Raw genomic sequence first — 24779 nt, 5'->3', positions numbered from 1 at the left:
TTTCACAAAAAAATACCAAACTTACCCAAACAGTGCTAGCAGCGTAACAACAGCACCAAGATTCTGGTCATCATAAAAAGACGCAGGTTTGAACCCCACTATGATGATTGCTGAAATACCAATAGTGATCCCCAGCACAAACTGAAAAGGCAACATATGGAATGAACTACACTAAAATTATAAAACCATACAAAGAAATCATTACATTTTGGTTCTTTTTATCCTTTCATTATGTTATTCATTGTTGTAGCATTAACAGCCCAATGAAAATTTAAAGATGAAGCTTGGGAAGTACTCACCCCCACTCACTAAATCCTAGTCAAAAATACTGTATGTGAACAGGTTTTATGTTTTTAAATTGTTCATGAAATTCATTAGATTAACCATGCAGTGGTTAGAGCACACACTTTTCAACATGGGTTTGGTTCCCAGCCTAGGTGTTATGTTTTCTAAGGGTGCTCTAGTTGATCATGAAATTCATTAGATTGATCTTGCAGTGGTTATTAGAGTACACTTCACACCATGGGTTCAGTTCCCAGCCTAGGTGTTATGTTTTCTAAGGGAACTCTAGTTTCCCCAACAACATACCTTAACAACACTCTTGTTCAACATCATGCCAGCGTGAGTTACCTAGTTTCATATAACTTAAATCTATTTGCCAAAAAAGTTTCAAAACTATAACTTACCAAGTCCCAGATTAGAGAAGCCATCCAGTATGTGAGAGGCCTCACTCCTGCTATGAACTGCATGTGTTTCTCCCTGCTCAGGTACTCCGTGACCAGATAGAGCAGGGAACCAACGGGGATAAACGTGAACCCCAGCATAATGATCAGAGCAATACCGATGTCAGCCGCGTGGAACACACTGAAACACCAATATCCATTTTCTGATCAAATTTCAATGAATGAAATTCAGAATGAAATTTAATTAAAAGGCATAGTCAATATTTACTTTAGAGACAATTTATAGGGAATACTAGGTTTGTGCGTGGACGGAGGAAGTTTATCTGGCCAGGCGGAGGAATTTATCAGGTGTGGCTGTAGATAAACATCACATGGTCTACTATCCTAATTAACTAAAATTTTACATGGTACCTTGTTATTGAACTGATTTGTATGCAAGTGACAGGATAAAATGATATATAATTATCCTCATGTATATCGTTCACAATTTGACCGATAGGGTGTGTGTTTTTTCCAGTACACATATACAACAACCGAGGAACCTCCTCCTTGTACTTACAGTGTGTCCTCTGACAGCCGCTGTTTTCCAAACACAAACGGATGATTGTAAACTGTAATCCCTGTAAAAAACAACAATTCCATATTCATATTAAATAATCCTTTTTCTTCTAGTACAATAAACAGTGTGAAACAAACATTGCATTATTTTGACCTTCATCCCAAGTATGTAGATGTGTCCTGCTACCTATCAAATGACAGCCCACTAATAGTATATACAAAACATGAGATTTTCCATTACCTTGGTATTCAGTCACACAAAAAAACAACAAAGATCCAATATCATGCCTTAAATGTGTCCCTTATCCATGTAAATTAAGTGAATCAGTCCGTATATCACTGTATTTTGATAGAAATCCAGTTTAATGACGTCAGTAATCCATATATTTTTGGCCTGTCCGGACCTAGCCAAAACTATTATATGGCCAGAATGGCCAAAAGATGTCGCAAGTTAACATTCTTGCTTTGTTCAACCCCTCGGTCCATATACACTTTTGGTGGCTGATTGTCCGGTTCTTTTAATGTCATATGACCTTCAGTGGTGTGTAATATTTCTTAAGTAACGAGCTTTAGCATTACCGATCGTGGCCATTGTTAATCTCTTGTTTGGACAATATTTCATTAATTTTCGTTAATAATCTTTATCAGCTCATATCTAACAGAAATATTGCACATACCATACTGGTGTGGCAGTTGCCCGGCCTTAGAGCTGAGAGCTCGTAGAATCCCATTGCTATAACTGTTATAGAACGCAGGTGTGGAGTGGTGGCCCTTGTTGTTGTACCAGATTGTTGCCTGCAGCACTGTTTTGTCCTCGTCATCTTTAGCATCGTCAAACTGGAGACCTCCATACCTGAAAGGAGGGGAGGAAATATTAGAGGTATGTAAATTGTTTTAATTTTACCAGGACCTTACTTTCGCAAAAAAGTTTAGATTATATCAGGTGCTAACTTAAACCATAGCATAATTATTTTTAATTAATTTATGTTTTTCACAATTTCTATACCTTGAAAATGTCGGCAAAAACAAAGTCATTCATGAAAAAAGGACCTCACAAAGTTTATATAGTGACTTAACCTTGACCAACAGACACAAATTGAAATCCTTAGGTAAAACAAGAGCTCTCACAGAAGTGAAGGGTAACCCTGCTAGAGTATAATGAGACTATTACATGAAAAGTCTTATCAAACATTTTAATCTTCAGATAACTTAATACCTGCTAAGATCTACAAACCTCTTCTTAATGAAGTCATCAAAGCTCTCAAGGATATATTTGGTAATGTTCATGCCCTCCATGTCCTGGAGAATCTGTGTGGTTGCCGTCTTGAATTCTGGGATCGCCAGGCTCCCGTTACCCTGGGAACACGAGTACTTGTTGTCCTCACACTTACATGACGTCTGGGGGTATGCCTTGTTGTGTGACTTGTCATCTGGTGATACACACTCATACCCTGGTCTGGTGAAAACAAAATTGGACATAACATTTGCACATCTGTTATAATATTGTTGATTTGCCGTAATGCATTTTTATTCTAAAAATTACTTCTTCTGGTATTCAATATACATGCAGTTACTCAAAGTCCTAATCCTATTTGTAAAATTATTATATTTTAATATTTTTTTAGTAATGGCTATGGTTAAAGTTTCTGCATGTTGACTCTGCCTTGACAAATGACATGTAGAATGTCACAGTTCGAAAAACAGCAGCTTAAACTTGGCAACTAGTTTGACTTGATGGTACAAAAGATTCAATAATTACAAATTGTAATTCATTTATCCTAATCAATCAAACACTTGATGGTTCAAAAGATTCAATAATTACCAATCGTAATTCATTTATCCTAATCAATCAAACACTTGATGGTTCAAAAGATTCAATAATTACAAATCGTATTTCATTTATCCGAATTGATTAAACAAACTGATCTTGAATATCAACTTTACATTTTTTTTTAATTGTTACTAATTTCTAAACTTAACATACAGTGTTCAGCTGCAAATATTGCAATGCTCACCCTAGGTTGTCAAGGGCTCCATCCTGCATGCATGTAGTTCCCATGCCAGGTTCCATCTTGAATGTGTTCATGATGTCCATTCCACTCACAGGCTGTAGCAGGGAGCTGTCTTGTCTGTAGGAGAAAAATACAAAACAGGATATAAACATATCTGCAATGAGAGTAACATTAAGATGCTATAACCAAAGGCATAACAAGAATGCTGCGGAGCTAAAACCAACAGTTAATATTGTCTGATTCTTTTCATTCTAACAAGGAGCATAATCCAGGCCTCTGTGCCTTGCATATTGTCATTGGTAACATGTGAACAAAGTTTGATGAGAATATCTTGAACAGTTGAGATATGGCTAAATTAAAACAATGATCAAGTCGGACAATCAATGGGCATAACTCCATACCTGTTAAAGGCAGTGTTACAATCCCATACAGTCTGACAAACCCATACAGTTCAACGTGTGAAACAATTTTCATAGGAATGTTTTAAATGGATTTGGAGTTGGGTCCAAGGCTGAAAGTTATTGCATCAATAATGAAGTCAGAAGACATCAAAGGAATCAAAATACCTTATAGTTGTACATTGTATATTCAAATACAAAATGCACCTACCTTGTGATCACATAGTCATTGGGTCTGTATATAGTTGTACATTGTATATTCAAATACAAAATGCACCTACCTTGTGATCACATAGTCATTGGGTCCATACATAGCAGGGGATATCAGAATCTTCTCAGCCTCGTTATCCTTGGGTCGTATCATATAAAGGCCGCACGCAAGCAGGAACAGCAGCAGCGGCAGGAGGATGACGGACAGCAGCAGGCGCCAGTTGTGTAGGTAGTGGAGGAAACGCTTGGTTAGCAGGGCACCCAGAAGGCTCCCTGCATGACCAGAATCCAATGAGGCCTTATTCAGTCTCTCCTTGCTGCCACCAGATCCTGTAGAGCAAATATAAATGAGTTAACAATATTAAAACTGTTACTAGTGGCAGATCCATGGTCTTGTGGTAACACGCTATATTGTCAACAAAGGGGTCACAGTTTTGATCTCCATTTTCACCACAAACAGTACTAACTGTCTTCCACGAAGGACATTAAACAAGGGTTTGTTTGATAATGTTATACATTGGTGCACATTTAAGAGCCAGGGTAACTCTAGCCAGGTCTTACATTCTGTCTATGGACTATGCCCCACAACCTAAAAAAACATGTATATATTATCACTAAGGCCGGTGTCCATGGATTGGCCACAGGTATTTTAAATCAAAGGATGGTACAGCATCCTTACATTCTTACAATAAAGAATAAGCCAATATTTTAGTAACTGCTACATTACTTCAATAATGGATCCCTGTGCAAATATCTTACTTAAATGTTCATGAATCACAAACAAAAATACAATGTACAATACAAAAATGATCATGAGGATAAAACATTGTCAGATACAAACTGTCATGGCTCTGAAAACAAATTATACATATGTGTAGTGCTTGAACGTCTTTAAATGCTTGTATATCCAAAATTACCATTTGCTCCAAAGTCATGTTTCCAGTCGCCATTTTCACCCTTCTCTATGTCTTCTACATGCTCGTCGATCTGACGGAGAGCCTCTGGGGTGATCTGGTGACCCATGTCTGCTGCTGAACACACCTTCAGGAATACCTACAGAACCAAGAATAAAGCTGCTAAATCTTTGATATTAATTGCCTTGTGCCAAGTCATTCTTGAAAATCAAACCGTTATGTAAAGGAATAGATATAAATTTTAACAAACTTTTATTTCAAATACATTATCAAATTTAATGAAGTAATTTCTGAAATGATTAAAAGAAATCTGAATAAAAACAAGCTGTTGTATATGTTACATCACAGTATGCCCTACCTCCTGAAGCTGTGGGTCTGAGATTCCATATGACTCGATATTCAGTTCCCTTTTCTTTGATTCAAGATCTTGGAACATCTCGTGGAACGCAGCAGAGCTAGCTGCAGGGAGTGTGAATGTCATGTCGCCTCCAGACACCTGCTGAAGTTTTGCTGCGGGAATCCATGCCTTCATCACCGACAGGATAGAAACTGGGTCTGGGTCTTAAAAGGTACAAGGCATTGATTAGATGTCAGTACAGTAAAATTGTGATCGTTTGAACAGGTGGTCTTTCCAGACATGGCAATGGGTCAAGGAAAAGGCATAGTCCCTACCATTATTTGTTCTATTTTCATATAAAATAAATAATACTGACGGTGCATTGAAATCTAAGTAAGTCAAGGACTCAAGCACCACTGAAATATGGTAATATGGACTTGTACGATTAATCAGTAAAAATCAGTAAATCAGTACACTACTTCAGCAAAATTGTATGAAAAACAACCATTGTTGAATGAGCTACTAGAATTTGAAGCAGAGGGCTGACCATAACACATAAGGATCATTCTTATCATTCCTGTAACATGGAAACTTCCAATACATTCTAATGAACAGCATAGATTTTCTAAAATTATTTGTAAAGTCACATACTATCTGACAAGGAGGTGACGATGATGCGATGTCCGCTAGCAAGGTGCTGTTTGAGGTACATGGGGGAGCCGTGACACAGGAGACGACCCTCGTGTAACACAGCAATCTGATCACTGATGATGTCAGCCTCGTCTAAATGGTGGGTCGACAGCAGGATTGCAACACCTGGGGAACACAACAGTGGGTATAAGAGTTGGTAGAATACAAATGCAACTCTTGACATGAGATGGTTTATTAAATACAGTGAATTATAGATGCAGTTTTTATGATCAAAATGTTGATGTATAAAAGAGCATTTAATGACTTAATATGAAATGCTCCAAAACAAACATGAATTTGTAAACCTTGGAGTTATGAGTAAACTTTATATTGCCAAATCATCATTCTGTAGAACCTTGGATAGAAAATCTGTAATGTTTTTACTCTATATATTCCTTTCATAAGAAATAACAAAAACACAAGAACAACCACCCATAATGAAACTAGAACTCCGCGAGTCGGATGTGTCGCCTGATGAATTATTTACTGTCGACATTATAGCTGTTAGATTGGCATTTTATTCATTTATAGACAATGATGTTGCCATTTAACTTTCAAGTGTAGGTGGCATTTGAACCCTCAATCAGATATACCTACGGAATAAGTTTCAGGTTGAAACCTCCTATAGTTTACGAGATATGCCACGGACAAAACCTAAGCAAGAAAATTAACAAAGGGCAATAACTCTAAAAATATGGCAGCAAGATGAGCTCAATGAGATCTATCTAGCTATGAAGTTTCATGTTGATACCTCTTATATTCTTCAAGATATGCCCCGGACAAAACTATAAGCATGAAAATTAACAAAGGGCAATAACTTTAAAACTAAGAAAGCAAGAGTTACTGTTATTGTGCACTGCACTTGCCCTCAATGAGATCTATCTAGCTATGAAGTTTCAAGTTGATACCTCTTATATTCTTCAAGATATGCCCCGGACAAAACTTTAAGCATGAAAACTAACAAAGGGCAATAACTTTAAAACTAAGAAATAAAGAGTTACTGTTATTGTGCACTGCACTTGCCCTCCATGAGATCTATCTAGCTATGAAGTTTCAAGTTGATACCTCTTATATTCTTTAAGATATGCCCCGGACAAAACTTTAAGCATGAAAATTAACAAAGGGCAATAATTTTAAAACTAAGAAAGCAAGAGTTACTGTTATTGTGCACTGCACTTGCCCTCCATGAGATCTATCTACATATAAAGTTTCAAGTTGATAACTCTTATATTGTACAAGATATGCCCCGGACAAAACTTTAAGCATGAAAAATAACAAAGGGCAATAACTCTAAAAAATATGGAAGCAAGAGCAACAGTTCTTGTGCACTGCACTTGCCCTCAATTAGATCTATCTACATATGAAGTTTCAAGTTGATACCACTAATAGTTTAGGAGATATACCCCGGACAAGCGAAAATGGGACGCGGACGCCGCCGCCGCCGCCGCCATTTTGACATAAGACTGGGGGATTTTGACATCAGACCAAGGAATTTTGGCATTAGGCTGGGGGATTTTGATATTATACCAAGGGATTTTTACATTAGACCAGGGGATTTTGGCATTAGACCAGGGAGTTCTGATCAATCAACATATCACTACCATACGATCTTTATTTATGCTTCTATATAAATCATCATATCATTTCAAATATGATGGCACATTTTATTATGACTGGAAAAGAACGGCAGTGCCCAATGGCGGCCCCCATGGAAAGTACTTTTAAAGGTGATGAGTACTTTTAAAGTAGTTCACTGTTTCTTTTTATGTAAAGAAAGCATTTGATATGATGTTACAAACATTTCATCACTATAAATCAGGTGGTTAAAAAGAGTAATTATGATGTTACTGCAATAAGTTAAAAGTTATTTTCAATACCAAAAGGTGTAATTCCAAGTACATTTGTATCAACAGGCATTACAACATTATGTACATGGTGATTTTGTTTTGTGGCATATCTTTTTCCATACCAGTTTGTTGAACAACATAAATGGTTAGTACACCCAAATCTAAACTACACAGCTATAGGTTATAATAGCTATATTCTTATCATAGCCCAGAGCAATCAGAACTTAACAAATGGAAGCCATCAAACATTTTGTTTTTCTCAGTGAAAAATGGGGCATAACTCAATAATCATTAAAGCCAGAGTTCTTGGCATTGCTACACATGTGTGTTTTATCACTAGCAATATGTGTACCACGTTTTTATTAGTTATGGCAAAGTTCAAGGTTTTTGCCTGCCATTGATGTCTCTGACAATAACACAAACACTGTCACAATACTATGAATTATTTTCCTTGAAAAAAGAAGCACTAAAAATGAGAACAAAATGGTGAATTTCAATTCTGTTACTTTGATAATTAAAGAAATAAAAATGATACTTCCTGTTTATGGCTATGCAAATAAAAATATCAAAATGAGTTTTGATGACGGTTTATTTAATGTTATTCAAAGCTTTATAAAAATAATTTATTATATTTTGATAAACTCATTCTTTAAAACTGAATTGTGTTTATCAGAAAATGAATTCACAGATTCACTTATTTTAGCCGTTTCACTGTCATAAAGGAACATTATCTAACAGTACCGGGAAGAAAAAAATAAATGCTATCATTTTGCTAAAACTTGGCACAATTTTCAAAATTGATATCAATTCATTATTGATTTTGATGAAAAAAACAAAAAACAAACTCAAACAATGGACAAGTTTTATATTGCGATTTCGGAATTATATTTTTGAAAGCTCATTGCACTCTGGGCAACAGTCTAGATCCACCCAACATGCGTATTTCTAGAATAGTAGATGATTACAGGGTTTGCATGCAAATATTATAAGCGTTACTAAAACTAAGTATGTTTAACTAAAGAAAGCATTACCTCCGGTATCTTTTCCTATAAAAAGTGATAAAAATTGCAACAATGCAGTTATAAGCAGTTTGAGCATGGCTCAAGTTAGATGCACCCTACATACATGTAATTATATAAAATATTTAGATGAATAATATGTAAGACAAGGCCTAAGTTAGAAACCATTGAAGTAGTGGAGTTTAGAATGATAATTTCCGTACTAAAAAGCCTTTACTAGCTAAAATCGTGTGAATAAGCAAATAGAAATGTTAGAAACCAAAATTCACATTTAGTAAGTGAACATATAAGGGCAATATCTGACTATTATATTTCAAAAACTTCAAGAACATGCATAATCTGTCATATTTACATTAATTTCACACAAGTTTGTAACAACTATGATGATAGATGTTATTAATTTAACTAGATACTAAACTTGCAAAATCGTGTTAAGATATGGTGTAAAAGACTAAATTTATTTTCTTCAGATAGTAAATCCGTGATCACTCACCATCCTTTCTACGAATAATCAGATTCCATATGGCTCTACGACCGCTGGGATCGACCCCACTGGTGGGCTCATCAAGAATGACTACCTTTGACCCACCAACGAAAGCGAGGGCGATACTGAGACGACGTTGCATGCCTCCTGACAGGTTCTTGACCAATGTGTGACGGCAGTAGTAAAGGTCAACATCTTTGAGTAACCTAGTTTATTAGAGAATTTTATGTTAATAAAAAGTTAATTTGTAAATGGTATAATAGTGTTGCTTTTATTTGAAGTAAGAACTGTGATCTTAATCTTCTATAATGTGAGCTTATATCATAAAATTAATCTTTGCGGTCAGTAATCAACCCACTAAAATAACCCTTGGTTGAAGACTCTTACAAATAACGGTTAGAAATGCCAAAATATGTTCTTATATTTCATCAAGTGCAAACAAAGGGAGAGAGTGGGGTAGTGGTAAAGGTGTCTGCTTCTAACCAATGAGGTTGTGGGTGCGAGCCCCACCAAAAGTATGCTCTCTTGACCTCTCAAAAAGGACCAAGTAATGGTGTTTACCATAGGAACAGTCTTGAGAGTGATTCATACCAGCTAAAAGTTAACACTATCAAGTTAAATTAATGAGTAAAAACTTAATACAAACAACTTACTGTCTAATTTCATCCTTGGCAGACAGGGCATTGTACGAATCCTTGATGGAACTGTAAAACTGCATGTGCTCCTTCACTGTCATGCTGGAATGACCATAGTATTATGTTAAATACTAGTATGAGCTACAAGTTTAACATCTAGCAAAACATATTTAAATACTCATGTTTCAATGTCTTCTAGCCTCATATTCTTTTTAGTGAACTTATTTTGAAGCCTCATATGAACAGGTCTTACCTACTGGATTAAATTTGTCAACTACAGTCTTTTTTTGTCTAAATATAAGGGGATTGGAAGATTTTCACACAGCAATTCAAAATAAAAAAGGACAGCATTACTTGATAGCTCAGTCTTAAATATGAAGAAAGGTGAACATAACACACTATTCATAGAGGGCATTTCCTTGGGAGCACATGCCAATGCTGCCCCTCATCTCCCCGAGTGGTCGATTCAGCAGACGCACATTTCCATTGGTCGGTTCCAGCAGACCTACCAACATGTTCCTGAAATATTCCCATGAAAATAAAATCATTGACAAACTGAATTTTACAATAAAGCGGCTACTAGATATAGATACTACAAACAATCCTAATTAATAATTAGTCCTTTTACAAGACATCCATCAGATCAGAAAGAAGCTCACATAGTAGTAGTTTTAGCAGCCCCGTTGTGCCCTAGAAGGGTGGTGATATCCCCACTGTGGATGTCCAGGTTCAGATTGGTCACCGCCCGCGTTCCATCTGAGTATGTCTTACTGAGTCCACGGGCCGACAATACCACCGGGCTTGTCTTCTGTACGGGCTCGCTGAATATGTCTGTAACGATGGTGACTGTATTATAATTGGGGGAAGGGGGGGGGGGGTATTTAATTCCACAGCTGAAATCATTGATTCATGCACAGAAGGAGATACAATAAGTGTTAGTTAAATTGACAATGATATTTTTTCTCAGCACATATAATAGATTGAATTATCATAATTGCTTTCAGTTAGATAAATGGTACCGGTATGTCATTTTTAATTGAATATTTATGTAAGTAAAATCGACTAAAATCGACTCCATCAAGTAAAATCATCAATCTTTCATTTAAAAACTATTAAAGTCAGGATACATCAACAAAAAGGAATGTCAAGTCACTAACTCTGTTCACTTTGTGAGGGTGTGTAGGCCTCCTCCCGCCCCCCACCGAGGGAACAGCACCAGTAGGATGGAGATAACGGGAAATACCACGGAGCAGACACACCAAACTTCCCTGAAAGTACATGTACACAAAAACATAGTCATTTTTAATCATTTATTTTGATTAACATAAAAACAAACAAATACACTTTTTAATCATTTATTTTGATTAACATAAAAACAAACAAATACACTGTTATAAGCTAACTTTAAAGATGCTTTACATTGGCTTTTACCCTATTGATGCAAAATAATTGTAAACGTCTTAACCAGATACATATGTGTATTTTACTAGTTCATTTGAACAAGTTTTTAATTCTTGTTTAACTAATATATTTGATTCACTTTTTTCTTTGTGATATCAAAAAACTTCCCAAAATATATACATTTAATGAATATATTTTATAAAAAGTACTTTAGTGTTGTCAAATAGCCAAAGCCCGAAATAAAAAGCAGATCATACCTGGTTTGACATTCCTGACGTACCAGCCGAGTATGAAGTATATACCGGCATCGATGATTATCATGATACAACACCAGTGGAAACTGAAGTCATCGTCGTTGAATGGGCCATCTCGAATGTTTGACCATTGCAGACCAACCATTTGCTCCTCATATCGTGCGATGTACTGTGCTGCGTAACTGAATGCAGTGGTGGAGGACAGGCACTGAAATTGTTTGGAAAAACAGTGTAACTTTTATGATTTTGAATATACTTACTGCTCTGAGCTCCCTCTACAATCATTTGAAAGACATTAAAAATATCATGAAATAAATATATTTGTCATTCAATTAAGTGTTGCATAGCGAATAATCACATGAAGGGGCTGAGCTTGCTAAAATTTCTGTATCAATGAACTTGCATATTTAACTGATTTACTGATTTAATAATATTTTATTGCATGAGAACACATTTGACAATGAGAATATCAATGCAAATTTTAACAAAATATTTAACCGACATTATAAAATCAAGCATGCAAAGGGATTGGGCCAAGACTTTTGCCAACATCAGTTACGGCCCTCTTCCAGGCCGGCATATTTAACTCACTGCAATGTGCACATATGTGCACCTGTTCTTATTTTCATTCACTAGCTAGACACACACACTCACTTGCATAGATACATAAACACACTTAAGTCTAGCTAGCTTCACACACAAATAAAATTATGACCATAGCATTTTAATAATATCCAAACTATACCCCCGACCCCTGGTAAAATGTGTACAGGAAAATGAAAGGGCTTTTATGCGGTCTCAAAAAGAAAAGTCCCCAAACTGTGGTGGGGACAAAATGATAAACAATAAAAAATATTCCCTTCAAAAATCCCCACATACAATAACATTGTCAACTCACAGCAAGTGTTTTCTGCCAGAACTTCATGTCCACCTCCAGTGTGTATAGAACAACAAAGGGGAGGTAACTAATGCAGTACACAATCAGACACGTCAAGATGGCCAGAGATGTACGCGTGAAGAACGCACTCACAAAGTAACTGAAGTGAAATATGTAAAGTAAATTTACACACATTCAAGGTCATGGGGACTTTTATCATGAGGATTACCCATAGCTTATATCATAGAAAAAATCAAAGTCATATAACATTATTTAAATAATAATACTTTAATAACATTACACTATTGTAAGCTGTAACAAATTACTTTGGTAGAGCATATTATATAACAATTTCACACCAAAAATTATAATCAATAATAAGGTTTCACTATTTCATAAGGTCACAGATGTTACTAAAAATAGATGAGAACTCAAGTAACTTACCACAGCATGAGCGTGGAGAAGGCAAAATCAATGAAGAAGAGCCAGACAATAAACCCATTGGTCTCCGCAAAGACGTTCCCATACTTGAGAATAACAACGTCGATTACCGCTACAATCGCCATCAGGATCATCGAGCTGAGTAGCCATGCCCAGAAGTTGAGGCCGCACTTGAGACCCATGATGTTCAGTGTCTGTGTAATGAATGAACAAAACATGATTTGTTGAATTATAAAGTTTCTATCAACTTTGAAATGGCATGAGCGCACAGATGTTGAGACTGCAGCTATGATGTTCAGTGTCTGCATTAGAAAAGATTCTCAACAAAATTAATTGAAATACAAAATTTCCGTCAACATGTTATGTGTCTATTTTATGAGGGATGAAACTGCTATATAGCATCACGGTACTGGCTTGCACAGGTCAGAAAGTATGTGAGTTATCTGGTCCGATTAGCTCAGTTGGTAGAGCACCTGGCTTGCAAGCAGGGGGTACCATGTAAGATCTCCTAGTTACTTGCATACCTTTCTGAGCCTGTGACAGTTGGTTGAAAATAAAAGTTTCTGTCTTTTAAAATGATGTTTCAGCTATTGTATGTAAAAGTAATGAAAATAGTGTAACGATTAATTTTCCAAGTTTAACCCTGACATTAGATGAAGAAAAGGCAAGGGTTGAACACACGTGAGATTCAGACACTGTTATTTGTCTCATTCGTTATAAATCTCATTTGCGACGTTCCTTGAAATCCCTGGGGGCCGTCAAACATTCCAACATCTCAATAAGTGCCTCAACCATTTATTTTCATGTAAGAATAAAAACCAATGTAAACACATGCACTGATATCCCCGTACCTCTTCCTGTCCGCGCTCCCTATCATATACGAGGTTGTACACGGCAACAGCAATACCTGCGATCCACGACACAGTCATCATCACAGGCAACAGGTATCCAGCTATTGTGTTCACAAATCTGCAGGTTGGAAGACAAAGATTTCAATAATTTATTTAAAAATAAAACATGTGAACAGCCTTTTCTGGGCTATTATTCCTGGAATATGAATGGAATTGAGAGATAATCTATAATGTAATAGAACATTCATTTTTATTTTATCTAACCAAGCCAAAAAGATAACCCATTTTGATTATTGCCAAGGGTGTGAATTACATTTTTTCAATATTTTCACTGAATTTCAATTTGTCAAGTTCATTTATTGTCAAAATTACACCATAAATAGTTTGATCCATTCACACAAAAATGTCCAAAGCAAATTCAATAGGGTTGAGTGACATTGCCAGTGTTCTCAATAAGAACCGGCTGCCGGCCAAAATGGACGGTTCAAATGGCAATTGGGCCGGTTAAAATTTGGAAAACTAAATGGATTTTAAGAAGAATAAGTAGAAGCTGGTCAGTTACTTAACTATTTGAGACGGTTCAACCGAAACTTATTGATAACCCTGCATTGCTATACAGACTGCCTTCTGATTATAAACAGACCTATGACTATCAGTTCTTTTACGTCACTATTCTAATCCACATATATCCGAGCTTCAGTGCATTTCAATTGAAGATGCACTCTTCCTCCCAAATAAGATTAACCACAATTAATACAATTGTTTTAATATACCAAAAAGGATAAATAAATGTCAAAAACAATGATTCTTATGAAGGATACTGAATTTACTTTGAAAGAAATGTGCATAAAACACAGTATTTCTACCTTATGAGATGATATCAGATCAGAGTAATTCTTTTAGCATTCACCAATCATTTAATATTTTTGCATATTCAGCTATCAAATACATGGTTACAATCTTATTATTAGTAATTAATAATTTCCATAAATGCATTTTTTGGTAAGTTGTTAAAGGTTTATCAGTCAAAATATATGTTTGTTATACATGTGTATGTACTGATTTTGAATAAGAGTGTCACTTTAAATTTGAAGAAATGAGAGTACTTTTCCTCCTGTTTTTTAACACCCCTGTATAAACCAACTCACGTGTCCAAAGTGTGACATGGAAAGGGGAACTGTTGAGTGGTGACCTTGGGAGGGGTGAAGTCCATGCCCCACTCCTCCGCAAAGAAAGAGATCAATGCTGAATCAACTATGTCCTGTAGCTGCAGAAATCCGCGGAAATAACGCATCTCGTTGAAAAAATGGTCCTCTGGCTGGGGCCGCCACATACGATCTGTGATTCTGTCAGTGCGCGGCACATTATCAAGATCCATCCTGATGGTATATGTGATGTGAGGGGGAACAGTGTTTGACTGACGTTTCTTTCTACTGCCAGAATCGGAGACTTTGAAAACCAGACCTACAAACCAAAAGTAACAGATGAAATCAATAAATTTAATGGTTGTTTTACTCCAGTATTACGCATACATTTCATGAATAATTTTCTGTTTTTAAATTAAAAACATATTTAGAAAAAAGATCCTGATAAAAATCCTGTGAGAAAAGTTAATGTTTGACTTGTCAATGAAATAACCTTAAATAAGAAAATATGCCCCATCTTGATATATTTACTATTGTTTAACATAACTGAATTTTCATTTTATTTTGAAAGAAACTACAAAAATATAATAATAGGCAAACGCAAAAAGAAAAGAAAAAATTAACAAAATTAAAACCACATCAAATTACACATTTCTACTTTTGGAGCCTCATTTCCCGAAATATATCAAAAATGTTAAAACAGATGCATTTAGAATTATATTGAAACATACAAGAAAACCGCCATACCAGCCATGAGCTCGTTGTCCCTGTTCAGTCTAATGGCAGCCTTTTCCATCTCGCTCTCACTTTCATAACCAATGAAACGGTTCATCTCGATACAGCCAACGTAGTCAGACACGAGGGTAGCCACCTTGCTCACGGAGGTGGACAAGCTTGTATCAGCATCCTGCAGGGTGTAAAGGATGTTGTCAAGGTCGCTTGACGCTATGTTCCCAATCTCCATCATGAACGAGCGCACCAACTTGCTGTCAAAGAGATCCTGAAAACAAGAGACAAAGTGTCAAAACTTAGATAAAAACTGACATTTTCAATTACCAACATATGACATATTTTCTTCATGAATTTTACCCCAAAGGGATCTATGCATATATGCCATAATCACCAAGGTATAATTCAAGGAATTGCTTGATGGAGGGAGCAGGATTATCAATGTGATGCCATAGTTTTTAGACTGAAACAAGGGGCTCTTTCAATAAAGACATTAGTTGTAAAGTCAAATTATCTTAGTGCCATATTTTTATTATTTGCCACATACTGATGTGAATAGAGCTTAAACCATTTTGAAAAGTTGAAAACAAAGTCAAGAAAATGAAAAAAAAAAATTTGCTGCCATCTGTGACATACCTACAGATTTAATATTTTGTAAGCTATGACAAAGTTCCTGTAATGAAAAGGGATCCCAATGGCATTTTAAAACAGAGATTGAAAGTATGATCCAAGTACGTCTTAGCAAATAATATGACAAATCTCAAACATCATAACTTGATAAATAGTAAATAAGGATAGTAACTCAACTGTTCATAATTATACCCTATAATTCAAGTATTTGTGTTCTGCATGATCTCAATTGTTTACCTTTATTTCCTTGCCAGCTTGTCCAGATAGATCTTCTAGGACCTTAGAGCCGTTAGCCCAGTCTACGGCTATATTTGTAAAGTTCTCCAGCTGAGAGAATGTACTGTTAGCCTGAAATAAGGGGAAAATACAGTCATTGCTTTGACAATAAATAAACATGTAATGATATAAAAGACCTTATAATGACATACAGTTTGAGTGTCTCCTCGATATATGTTCTCAAGAAATTTTGACCCCCATCTTTTCAATTTATTGTTCATTACATTTACACTGACCTTCTGTAGAATGGTGGCCACAATAGGTGTGTTAGGAGTGTAGAGAATCTTCCCCCTCAGTAGGGGCTTCAAGTACGCCCAGATCACCGGCCCATTTTGTTCCTTGATTATTCGATCATACATGCTCTGACATGTTGGGCCTGCATGAAAGAAATTCTCATCACATGAGCCACTGCGTGAAGGATTGAGAGAAAATTTTGACAAACGAATTGTTACATAAAACATTAATATATTCCTCCCTGCAACTTACATTCCACTGATGTTTCATCTGAATAAAACAAATTGTAATGAGGATGAAGCACTAACAAGTCATACTTTTATATGTTTAGGAAGAATCATGACTCTGCCAAATATCATCTACAAAGAGCATACAAGTCTAATGTAAGAAAGCTTAGAAAAGGACCATCTCCTCCAAGAATCATTGGAGTGAAACATGTCAATGATAAGCACAAACTAGATTTGCTGCTGTGTTGTTTCAAAGCTACCTGTGCGATCATAGGCAATTCTTACTACAAAATATTTCGCGATCTAATACAGGAGGCCAAAGTTTAGTAATATAACTTTAAGACCACTCTCCACATGGCCTCTCTGTACTCTTTCTGCATGTCCGTGAGTTCAATATTCTATGGTATGGATTCCTGGGCTTGAAACTCATTAAGATGGGTCGGTTAGAGATAAAGGCCCTCTAAGCTTTACAATATAACATTTCCTCGCCCAGTATTCACAGGACATCTCTCTCTCTCTCCTCTTCCCGGCCTGGAACTCATCTGAGAGGTAGGGGATGGCCATTCCACACATGATGGAAGATCACACCCCTTGGTAATGTAACTTTTACTCACCCAGTTTTCCCAGGTTCTCTCTCTCTTCTTTCTGCTTGTCAGTAAGGTCGGCATTCTCCGTTAGGGATTCCCCGACCTGGAACTCATCTGGGAGGGTGGGGATGGCTGTTCCACACATGATAGAGGACATGGAGTCGAACTCCTCCCCTGTGATAGAAATAAATGAATGTAAACATGATGGTTTTGTTAAGAGTCCAATCATAGAAACTGCTATGAATGCTCAAATTTCATCTCTAGAGAGAAGCATTTAAATGCATATTTGAGTGATCTGAACAGTGTTATAGTATACATGTTAATATAAAAACAATGATACTGTATGCATCAGCTTTATTGCACACAAATCTTAGATTTGATAGATACAGTTGACAAAATTTGAATTCAATGACAACGTTACATTCAAGTCCATTTGTACTAGTATACACTCATGAAAATGCATTAGTTTTCCCTTGATCAGCATTCTGAACAATATATATTGATCAAATGAAGACTGCTGCATGTGTCACATACCAGTCTGGGCCTGGGCAAGACTCTCGAATGCTGCAGAGTTGGCACTGGCAAATGCATCAAACCTCTCTGTCATCTTAGTGAGGTCAGCGTTGGCATTGACGACAGCGGTGAGAGCTTCCTTTGTTTCTTCCAATGTCACACCTGCCTCGTTCAAAATGTCAGCCATTCCACTATTCACAAGCTGTATAAGAATGATCAAGATTACAATCTTTCATTATGTACTGTATACAATAAACTTGCAGAAAATGCTAGACTAATATAAAATTTACCTCTCACTGACTCAGTTTGATCAATAAATTATAATGTCAAATTATTTATTTCAAAATAGTTGATATACTATAATCACTCATTTTACATAAAATCATTAGAATATTTTCTGATTATCTTAATATCAATAACCTATTTTTCAATCACTTTATTTTATGTATAGAGAAGTCCTGCAAAATTACAATGACTATAAGTATAAATCTTCACTGACCTCTTCCACAAGATCCCCGATGTCCAGCTGCCCTATCAGTTCATCCAGCATGTTATTGATAGTGTCCGTGTCCAGGTTACAGAAACTCTCGCTCACATATGCTGCATCAAAGTCTGTGTCATTTTCCCGTGACAGTAGGCGTGCAAGTTCTGTGCTGTTACAAACAAGGTCGCCAATGTCAGTCTTGGCGAAATCCAGCAACTGCAGAGAACAAAAAACAGTTTGAATACACTGTAATAATGGTTTTATTCAGATTAAAAAGCGAAAGAAGCAAATGAGGCCAATGTTTGTCTGTTGATGTTGTTCAGCTGAATAAGGGGCACTATTTAACAATTATTAAAGCTAGAGTTATGGGCCTTGCTGGACATGTTCCAAGTTAAATTTGAATATATTTAATGGTTTAAGAGTTATGCCTGAGGTTAGAGCATTTGATATGACAATACCTTGATTATCTTAATATAACAACAAGCAGAGGAGCTAAAAAACGAATTTTATCATTAACTTTCGATTTAAGACTGTCTAAAGAACTAATTAATGCTGGACACTGTGTGTGCATGTGTTTTGCAATACCAAAATGATAATGACATTATCTCAACCTACTATTTCCATACTGATACTGCCATCAATGATGGCTTCTGCGACTTCAGGATCAAGGTTTAGTGACTCGGTCAGATAGGCTTCAAACTTGGCTGGATCCTTCAGCAAATCTTTAATTACCACTGAAACACAGCACAATCAATGTTTAAATAAAGACACCATTTTTATGCTGAATAAGTACATGTATTCTATGAATGCAACTGAAGATACAATCAAGGTATATGACTGTCCTAAGCCAGTTCTAAAGTCTCTTTGGTGAGGAAAATGAATTACATTAATGAAGCTGATCTACACATAGCTATTGTAATAGGTTGAGAGATTAGGCATTCTTAATTCTTAGAACAATTGATAACTACATGGAAATACAGTATAAACTTGGAAATGTGCATTATCAATTTCAAATTAACAATCTTTCTTTTATTTGTACAATTTTTAAACCTCCAAAATGCATGTGGAAAACATGAACATACACTTAAAGGACACAGAATTGAGACTGACCATTACTAAAGAACATGGATCTTAGCGATGAGAAAGCGAAGATGCCATCTGCCAGGTAGTGGATGTCGTCAAGGAGAGCATTGCTAACGTCACTGTTATCGAGTAACTTGAAATCATCCAGCAGCTTTTTCAAACTACACAAGAACGGAGAAAGAATCATTAAATTTCTGCTTTAGACCTTTGTAGAGTAAATAGAAGTATAATTTCATGGCGAAAATGTTGCCAGTGTACAAAAAAGCATTTCCCCGGTAAGCCAATTTACAAAACCAATAAAATAATGATGAACATTAATCATCAAATACACCAAAAAATAAATGCCTATGACTCGTATCTTACTTTTCCAGTATTGCATCAGGACCATTGTCTGTGAGAAAAGTCTTCAGGGTGTCAATAAGCTCCTTATCCTGGGTAAGGGTCCCGATGTCGATATTGCTGAGGCTTGATGCGAGATTCGAGAGTGTTGCTAGGCCCTCAAAGTTTCCGATGAGACTACTTACGTCACGGAGAACAGTCTCCCAGAATGCACTAGAGTTGTAGAGTGCAAGCTCTTGCAGCTGTAACATGGGGAAAATTGTTACAGTGATTTAAATAACTGCAAAAAGCAACCTAAATCACAGAGTGAGCAAACCTTATTTTTCACTGACACAGTCATTTCATTGGTTGTTATAATCTCTTAAATTAATGGTTCTGATAAATCATGTCATCACAAATTAACTATATACATGTATTTGACATATTTTGCCTTGGTTTTGAATATTCATTAATATCTGCGAGGCCTTATTCATGAAGTAACTTAGGTGCCTTTTTCTAAGCTGAATTTAAAGAAAACCATCAAATCTGTACAACAAAGACATGAAAATATGCAAGTCAATGGTTTAAATTATGAATTTATATTTATAAATTTCATGAAATGTAAAAAAGTTTTAAAATAAACACTGTTGAAAATGATAAAATATGCACTTAGGTAACTTTTTTACTAGCATGCCTTATGAATTCAGCCCCAGATTTTCATTTACACTGGGACTTTTGAAATAAATGTTTTACTACTATCAATTTCTTTCTTACAAACCAAAATTCTTAATATTTTTCAGTACCTTTCAGTTAAGTACAATACAACAAATACAGGCCTACCGAGTTGAGGTCCTGAGCATATTGTATTATCTCACTGGCCACTTTTTTTGCAGCTGCAGTGTCGTTTCCACACAGTGCTTCACTCAGTTCGGCCACCGACACGTTCAACATGGGCACCAACTGCCCACCCTGGGCGCAGAACCGATCTATCACTTCACCTGCCGTCATGTTACCCTGGAAACAGAATATTTTACAAGTTAAAGGAATAACATTATGTTTATTTCTTTTTTTAATGTCATCAAAAACTTGTTTCCTTCAAGAAGTACAGTTTTTAAAAGTTGTTTACTGTGCGTATGTATTAGATTTTTTTAATCTTACATGTCAAATAAACGGATATTGATGACACCATAAAACAGCTTGGGAATAAAAAAAAAGATATGATAGACTCACTGACTTGCAACTGAATTTCATATAGAGACCCTTCCAGTTCGGATTGTAGCCAATAATGGTCCTTTAAACAATCTGAATGATGAGCTTTGGTATACATGAGAAATAGCTTACCACTGCTTCACCTAGAAGCTCGTCAAAGAAGGGCATAACCGCTTCCATGGCCAAGGAATAAATCTCCTTAAATACAGCTTCAGTTGCGGACACATTTTTCTGTAGCAGCTTCTCCAGGTTGCTCACAGCTGAGTAAAAACAACATATTGTTCTTATAAAACTCATGAAAACGATTTTTCAATCATTATGGTACATTTTGTTCAAATAAGATTTAATTTATTAATTTTTTATTTACAACATGATAAAATAACATTGAAATAAAAGCTCCCTCAATCCCCAAAAATCATCATGGCACAAATTCAAAACATAGCTGTATAATTTCATGAAAAATCTACTGTATTATAAATATGGAAGCCATTCATATTATGGCATCTTGAATTCTTAACTTTGCAGAAAAGTTAAAATAGTCAATCACAAAAAGGACCCTCAGTGTTAAAAGCAGTCTGCAGAACTATGCCTGATGTACCTTGTTCCTGCTGTCGGAAGAGCTCGAGAGCAGAGTTAATCAGGTCAGCAACCTCCGGTGTGACGGCCATGTCCTGGAGAAACTTCTTTAAATCTTCATTCCCTAACAATGTGGTCAGCTGGGAACTGGCCCGGAACAGTCTAATGGGAGAAACCGTAAACATATACTAGAACATATCAATTATTGCTTGCATACCTTTGAAAACTGATTACTGGTACCAAGGATCTATCAATTTATGGTATGCATCCAAAATGAAAGTACAATGAAATTACCCTGCCCTAATTTCTGGAACATTCTTCACCTTCCAGGTCTTTTAACAAGCAAAGCTCATTACTTTCAATCTTGTAAAAATTGTATAATTATTTCCTTTTAACGAGTTTTGACATTTAAAAGAAATTATTTTAAACATAATCACGATTGAGTCATTAATTCAAGTTGAAGCAAGTAGTATGACTATAAAACAAAATCTCTTACTTAAACCGGTTTAGCTTAAGATTTAAAAAAAAATTTGGGCTTGTGTTTGTTTAGAAACACAAGGGCCAAATGGTTAGTTACTAAGTAAAGAATGTTAATTTTCAAGCACTTCTTATATACACAATACACAAAACAAGACCTACTTGTTTGTATCCTCAAGGAGGTCCTCCGCTGCAGTGAATATATCGCCCACACACTCCACGATGTTAGAGGAGCCCTCAAACGCTGCTGTCAGGTTGCTAATCAGCCTCTCGACAAACGTGTAATAGCCAGTAAGTTTAACGCAGTTGAAATCCTCCTGCTCATCCTCATTATCACCAGTAATCAGCCCTAATACCTGGTCACAAAGCATACCATTACATTTGAGAGCTCTATGACCAAATTTTAAGCCACATACTTAAGCATATAGTGCCACTTAGGTCTTTGTGGCTAGAATTTTGCTGCCTCGTCAATAGTTTTAAGGTGGGTGCATACTCTTTTCTATTCTCATCTATCAATCAGCTTGGTTTTAACTAGCTATTTTAATTCATAAGTGTTAAGAACTCTGTCGCCCACTTGGTAGATTTAACCAGTTTTGGACCTTACTTCACATGAGCACATTGTTTCAAGCCAATGTTTATTATCTTATTTAAAATTCAAACACAATCTTAAACATTATAAACAAATAAATCTTCTTTTACCTTATTTCTACATGGTATAAGAAGGACACATCAAACTGCTTACCTTTCCAAGCTTCTTGGAGACCCCGGAATCAGACATCAGAGTTATGATGTCTGTAATGTTTCTCTTTTTGCCATCACAAACTTTTGAATCAATGTCTGCAAATACAAGATAGAGACATGCATTGTAGTCAGTGAGAAGGATTATCTTCAAACAAGTATGAATCTATGTGTTGGTTTTTGCGCAAATGGATTGAACATAGCAGTAAATTTACCGTATTTTGGATTGTTTTCTCTCAAAAACATTGAACAAGACATTTTGTAAAGATTTCCATTGCATCATTAAATTGAAAGCATAGAATAAGGTACTAAAACATCTGAAATCAATAGATTAATCATTTCTAAAGTCAGGATAAATAAAATCGGGTTTAATATATTTATTTTTTTATAATTATACTTAAAAAGTAGTTGTCAGGTACTTAATATTAATTTCTAAATCCTTATTTGCCGCTCATGACAGTTGATGATACATGTATAATGCAATATACCCCCTTCCCCTTCCCCACCATCACACAATACTCACCAACTTGGAGGGACATGAAGGCATCAGAGATCTCGATGAATGTGCCCGCGGAGTTTAAGTATGGGAGAACATAGTCCTTGTAGAAGTCCATGTTGCCTAGCGATGACAGGGTTGTTGTGCAAGCATCCTCTACACTACAACAAACAAATAAAGGTTATACTTATTGATTTAAATAGCTCATTGACAGACCAAAATGAGGAAAAGACCATTACATTAAACAGTAGTTTCATATGGAATCTTTTGATAATTGTCATATGGGGCTATATTATTCAGGAAACTAGATTTATGTATGAAGTCTAAGAGGTCCGTGAGTAACCTGCAGAGTCATTGGTCAATTTGTTCCTGGTATGGGTGGAGTTGAACACCTACGTTGTACAGTGCACTGACCGTAAACCTCACCTTTTTCCATGACAGACAAGCTAAGAAATATATCTAAGGATCAAATATTCCCGCTAACCTAACTTGCTGTTCAGCATTGAGGCGCTCGAGTGCCTTTATGACGGTCTCCACCCAAGCATCCATGCCAGTAACATTGGCGTTTTCCAGGCCAGTCACTCTCTCAACCAGCTGCTCGACAAGCTCCCCCATCCGATCCCACAGAGCCCTTGTGATGTTGCCTTCGCTACTGTAGATTTCATTAATCTGGAATAGTCATATAAATTGATGGTATGGGTATTTTCAGATGACATCTGCTTGCTTTACTATACGTACAAGTTTTAACATGGATTTGATGGAAATGTGACTATCCCTTACTATATAGAATTTTAAAACAGTAATTATGTAATGTGATTGTTTAAGAAAATGATTAAAAACGAAACATTTTTAAAAATTCAACAGATCAAACAAGATTGACTTTTATGGAAAACTGATAATTTATGATGCAAAAATCAAACCAATAAAATTGGATGCTGAGCATGTTTGTCAGAAGACATCTGCAATAATCCAGTTAAAATAAAAACTCTTTTTCTAAAATTTCTAATAAAATAACCAACCAATGTCTCACCTTGTTTATAAGAGAATCAATTTCAACAGAGTCTAATATTTCCCTCATGAACGTCTCATCCTCGACAGCAGTGTCACATAACAACTGTTGTAAGTGCACGCTGTCCACCTCGGCAGTGAATGTGAACGTTGCATCAAACTTGCTTACATTGCACACTGTATCCTTCCATGTTCCCGTCATTACAAGGTCATAGAACTGAAATAATGGCATTCTTGTTGAAATAGTTCCATGTTAAACAGTCTTGTGTGTAATACAGATTTTTTTTATTGAAACACAAACATATAATGGGGAATAATTACTTCTTAATTTGATAATTATGAAGCTAACATACTGAATAATCTATATTGTTGTCTTAGATAATAAAATACATTCTATATAAATATACGATAAAAGTGAAAGCTACAAAATACAAAAAT

At 35.9% G+C, this 24779-nt stretch overlaps 1 protein-coding gene across 2 annotated transcripts in view; it reads right to left on the bottom strand.

Annotated features, from left to right (window-relative positions):
- The window catches only part of LOC128207750 (uncharacterized), a 61937-nt gene that overhangs the window by 9727 nt on the left and 27431 nt on the right, over positions 1-24779 (bottom strand). Inside the window, exons 36-73 of one of the 2 annotated variants that reach the window (XM_052910879.1) lie at positions 24364-24558; positions 23818-24002; positions 23361-23494; positions 22842-22936; positions 22262-22455; positions 21645-21784; positions 21179-21306; positions 20678-20851; positions 19883-20100; positions 19547-19680; positions 19052-19170; positions 18452-18652; positions 17974-18154; positions 17467-17613; positions 16628-16767; positions 16353-16463; positions 15504-15756; positions 14760-15075; positions 13612-13729; positions 12764-12954; positions 12341-12479; positions 11446-11650; positions 10945-11055; positions 10447-10618; positions 10187-10306; positions 9806-9889; positions 9162-9358; positions 8681-8695; positions 5764-5928; positions 5134-5336; positions 4779-4914; positions 3933-4191; positions 3257-3370; positions 2476-2697; positions 1919-2094; positions 1243-1303; positions 687-864; positions 26-141 (exon numbers count right to left, since the gene is read on the bottom strand). In XM_052910879.1, the coding sequence (XP_052766839.1) occupies positions 26-141; positions 687-864; positions 1243-1303; positions 1919-2094; positions 2476-2697; positions 3257-3370; positions 3933-4191; positions 4779-4914; positions 5134-5336; positions 5764-5928; positions 8681-8695; positions 9162-9358; positions 9806-9889; positions 10187-10306; positions 10447-10618; positions 10945-11055; positions 11446-11650; positions 12341-12479; positions 12764-12954; positions 13612-13729; positions 14760-15075; positions 15504-15756; positions 16353-16463; positions 16628-16767; positions 17467-17613; positions 17974-18154; positions 18452-18652; positions 19052-19170; positions 19547-19680; positions 19883-20100; positions 20678-20851; positions 21179-21306; positions 21645-21784; positions 22262-22455; positions 22842-22936; positions 23361-23494; positions 23818-24002; positions 24364-24558 (6047 nt within the window). The remainder of the gene's footprint in view (positions 1-25; positions 142-686; positions 865-1242; positions 1304-1918; positions 2095-2475; positions 2698-3256; positions 3371-3932; positions 4192-4778; positions 4915-5133; positions 5337-5763; positions 5929-8680; positions 8696-9161; positions 9359-9805; positions 9890-10186; positions 10307-10446; positions 10619-10944; positions 11056-11445; positions 11651-12340; positions 12480-12763; positions 12955-13611; positions 13730-14759; positions 15076-15503; positions 15757-16352; positions 16464-16627; positions 16768-17466; positions 17614-17973; positions 18155-18451; positions 18653-19051; positions 19171-19546; positions 19681-19882; positions 20101-20677; positions 20852-21178; positions 21307-21644; positions 21785-22261; positions 22456-22841; positions 22937-23360; positions 23495-23817; positions 24003-24363; positions 24559-24779) is intronic. The other variant, XM_052910886.1, reaches the window with a different exon arrangement.

Source organism: Mya arenaria, chromosome 2 (genome assembly GCF_026914265.1).
Source record: "Mya arenaria isolate MELC-2E11 chromosome 2, ASM2691426v1".
Taxonomy (NCBI): Eukaryota; Metazoa; Mollusca; class Bivalvia; order Myida; family Myidae; genus Mya; species Mya arenaria.
Note: the sequence above shows the minus strand (reverse complement) of the source record. Positions and strands in the feature narration are given on the sequence as shown.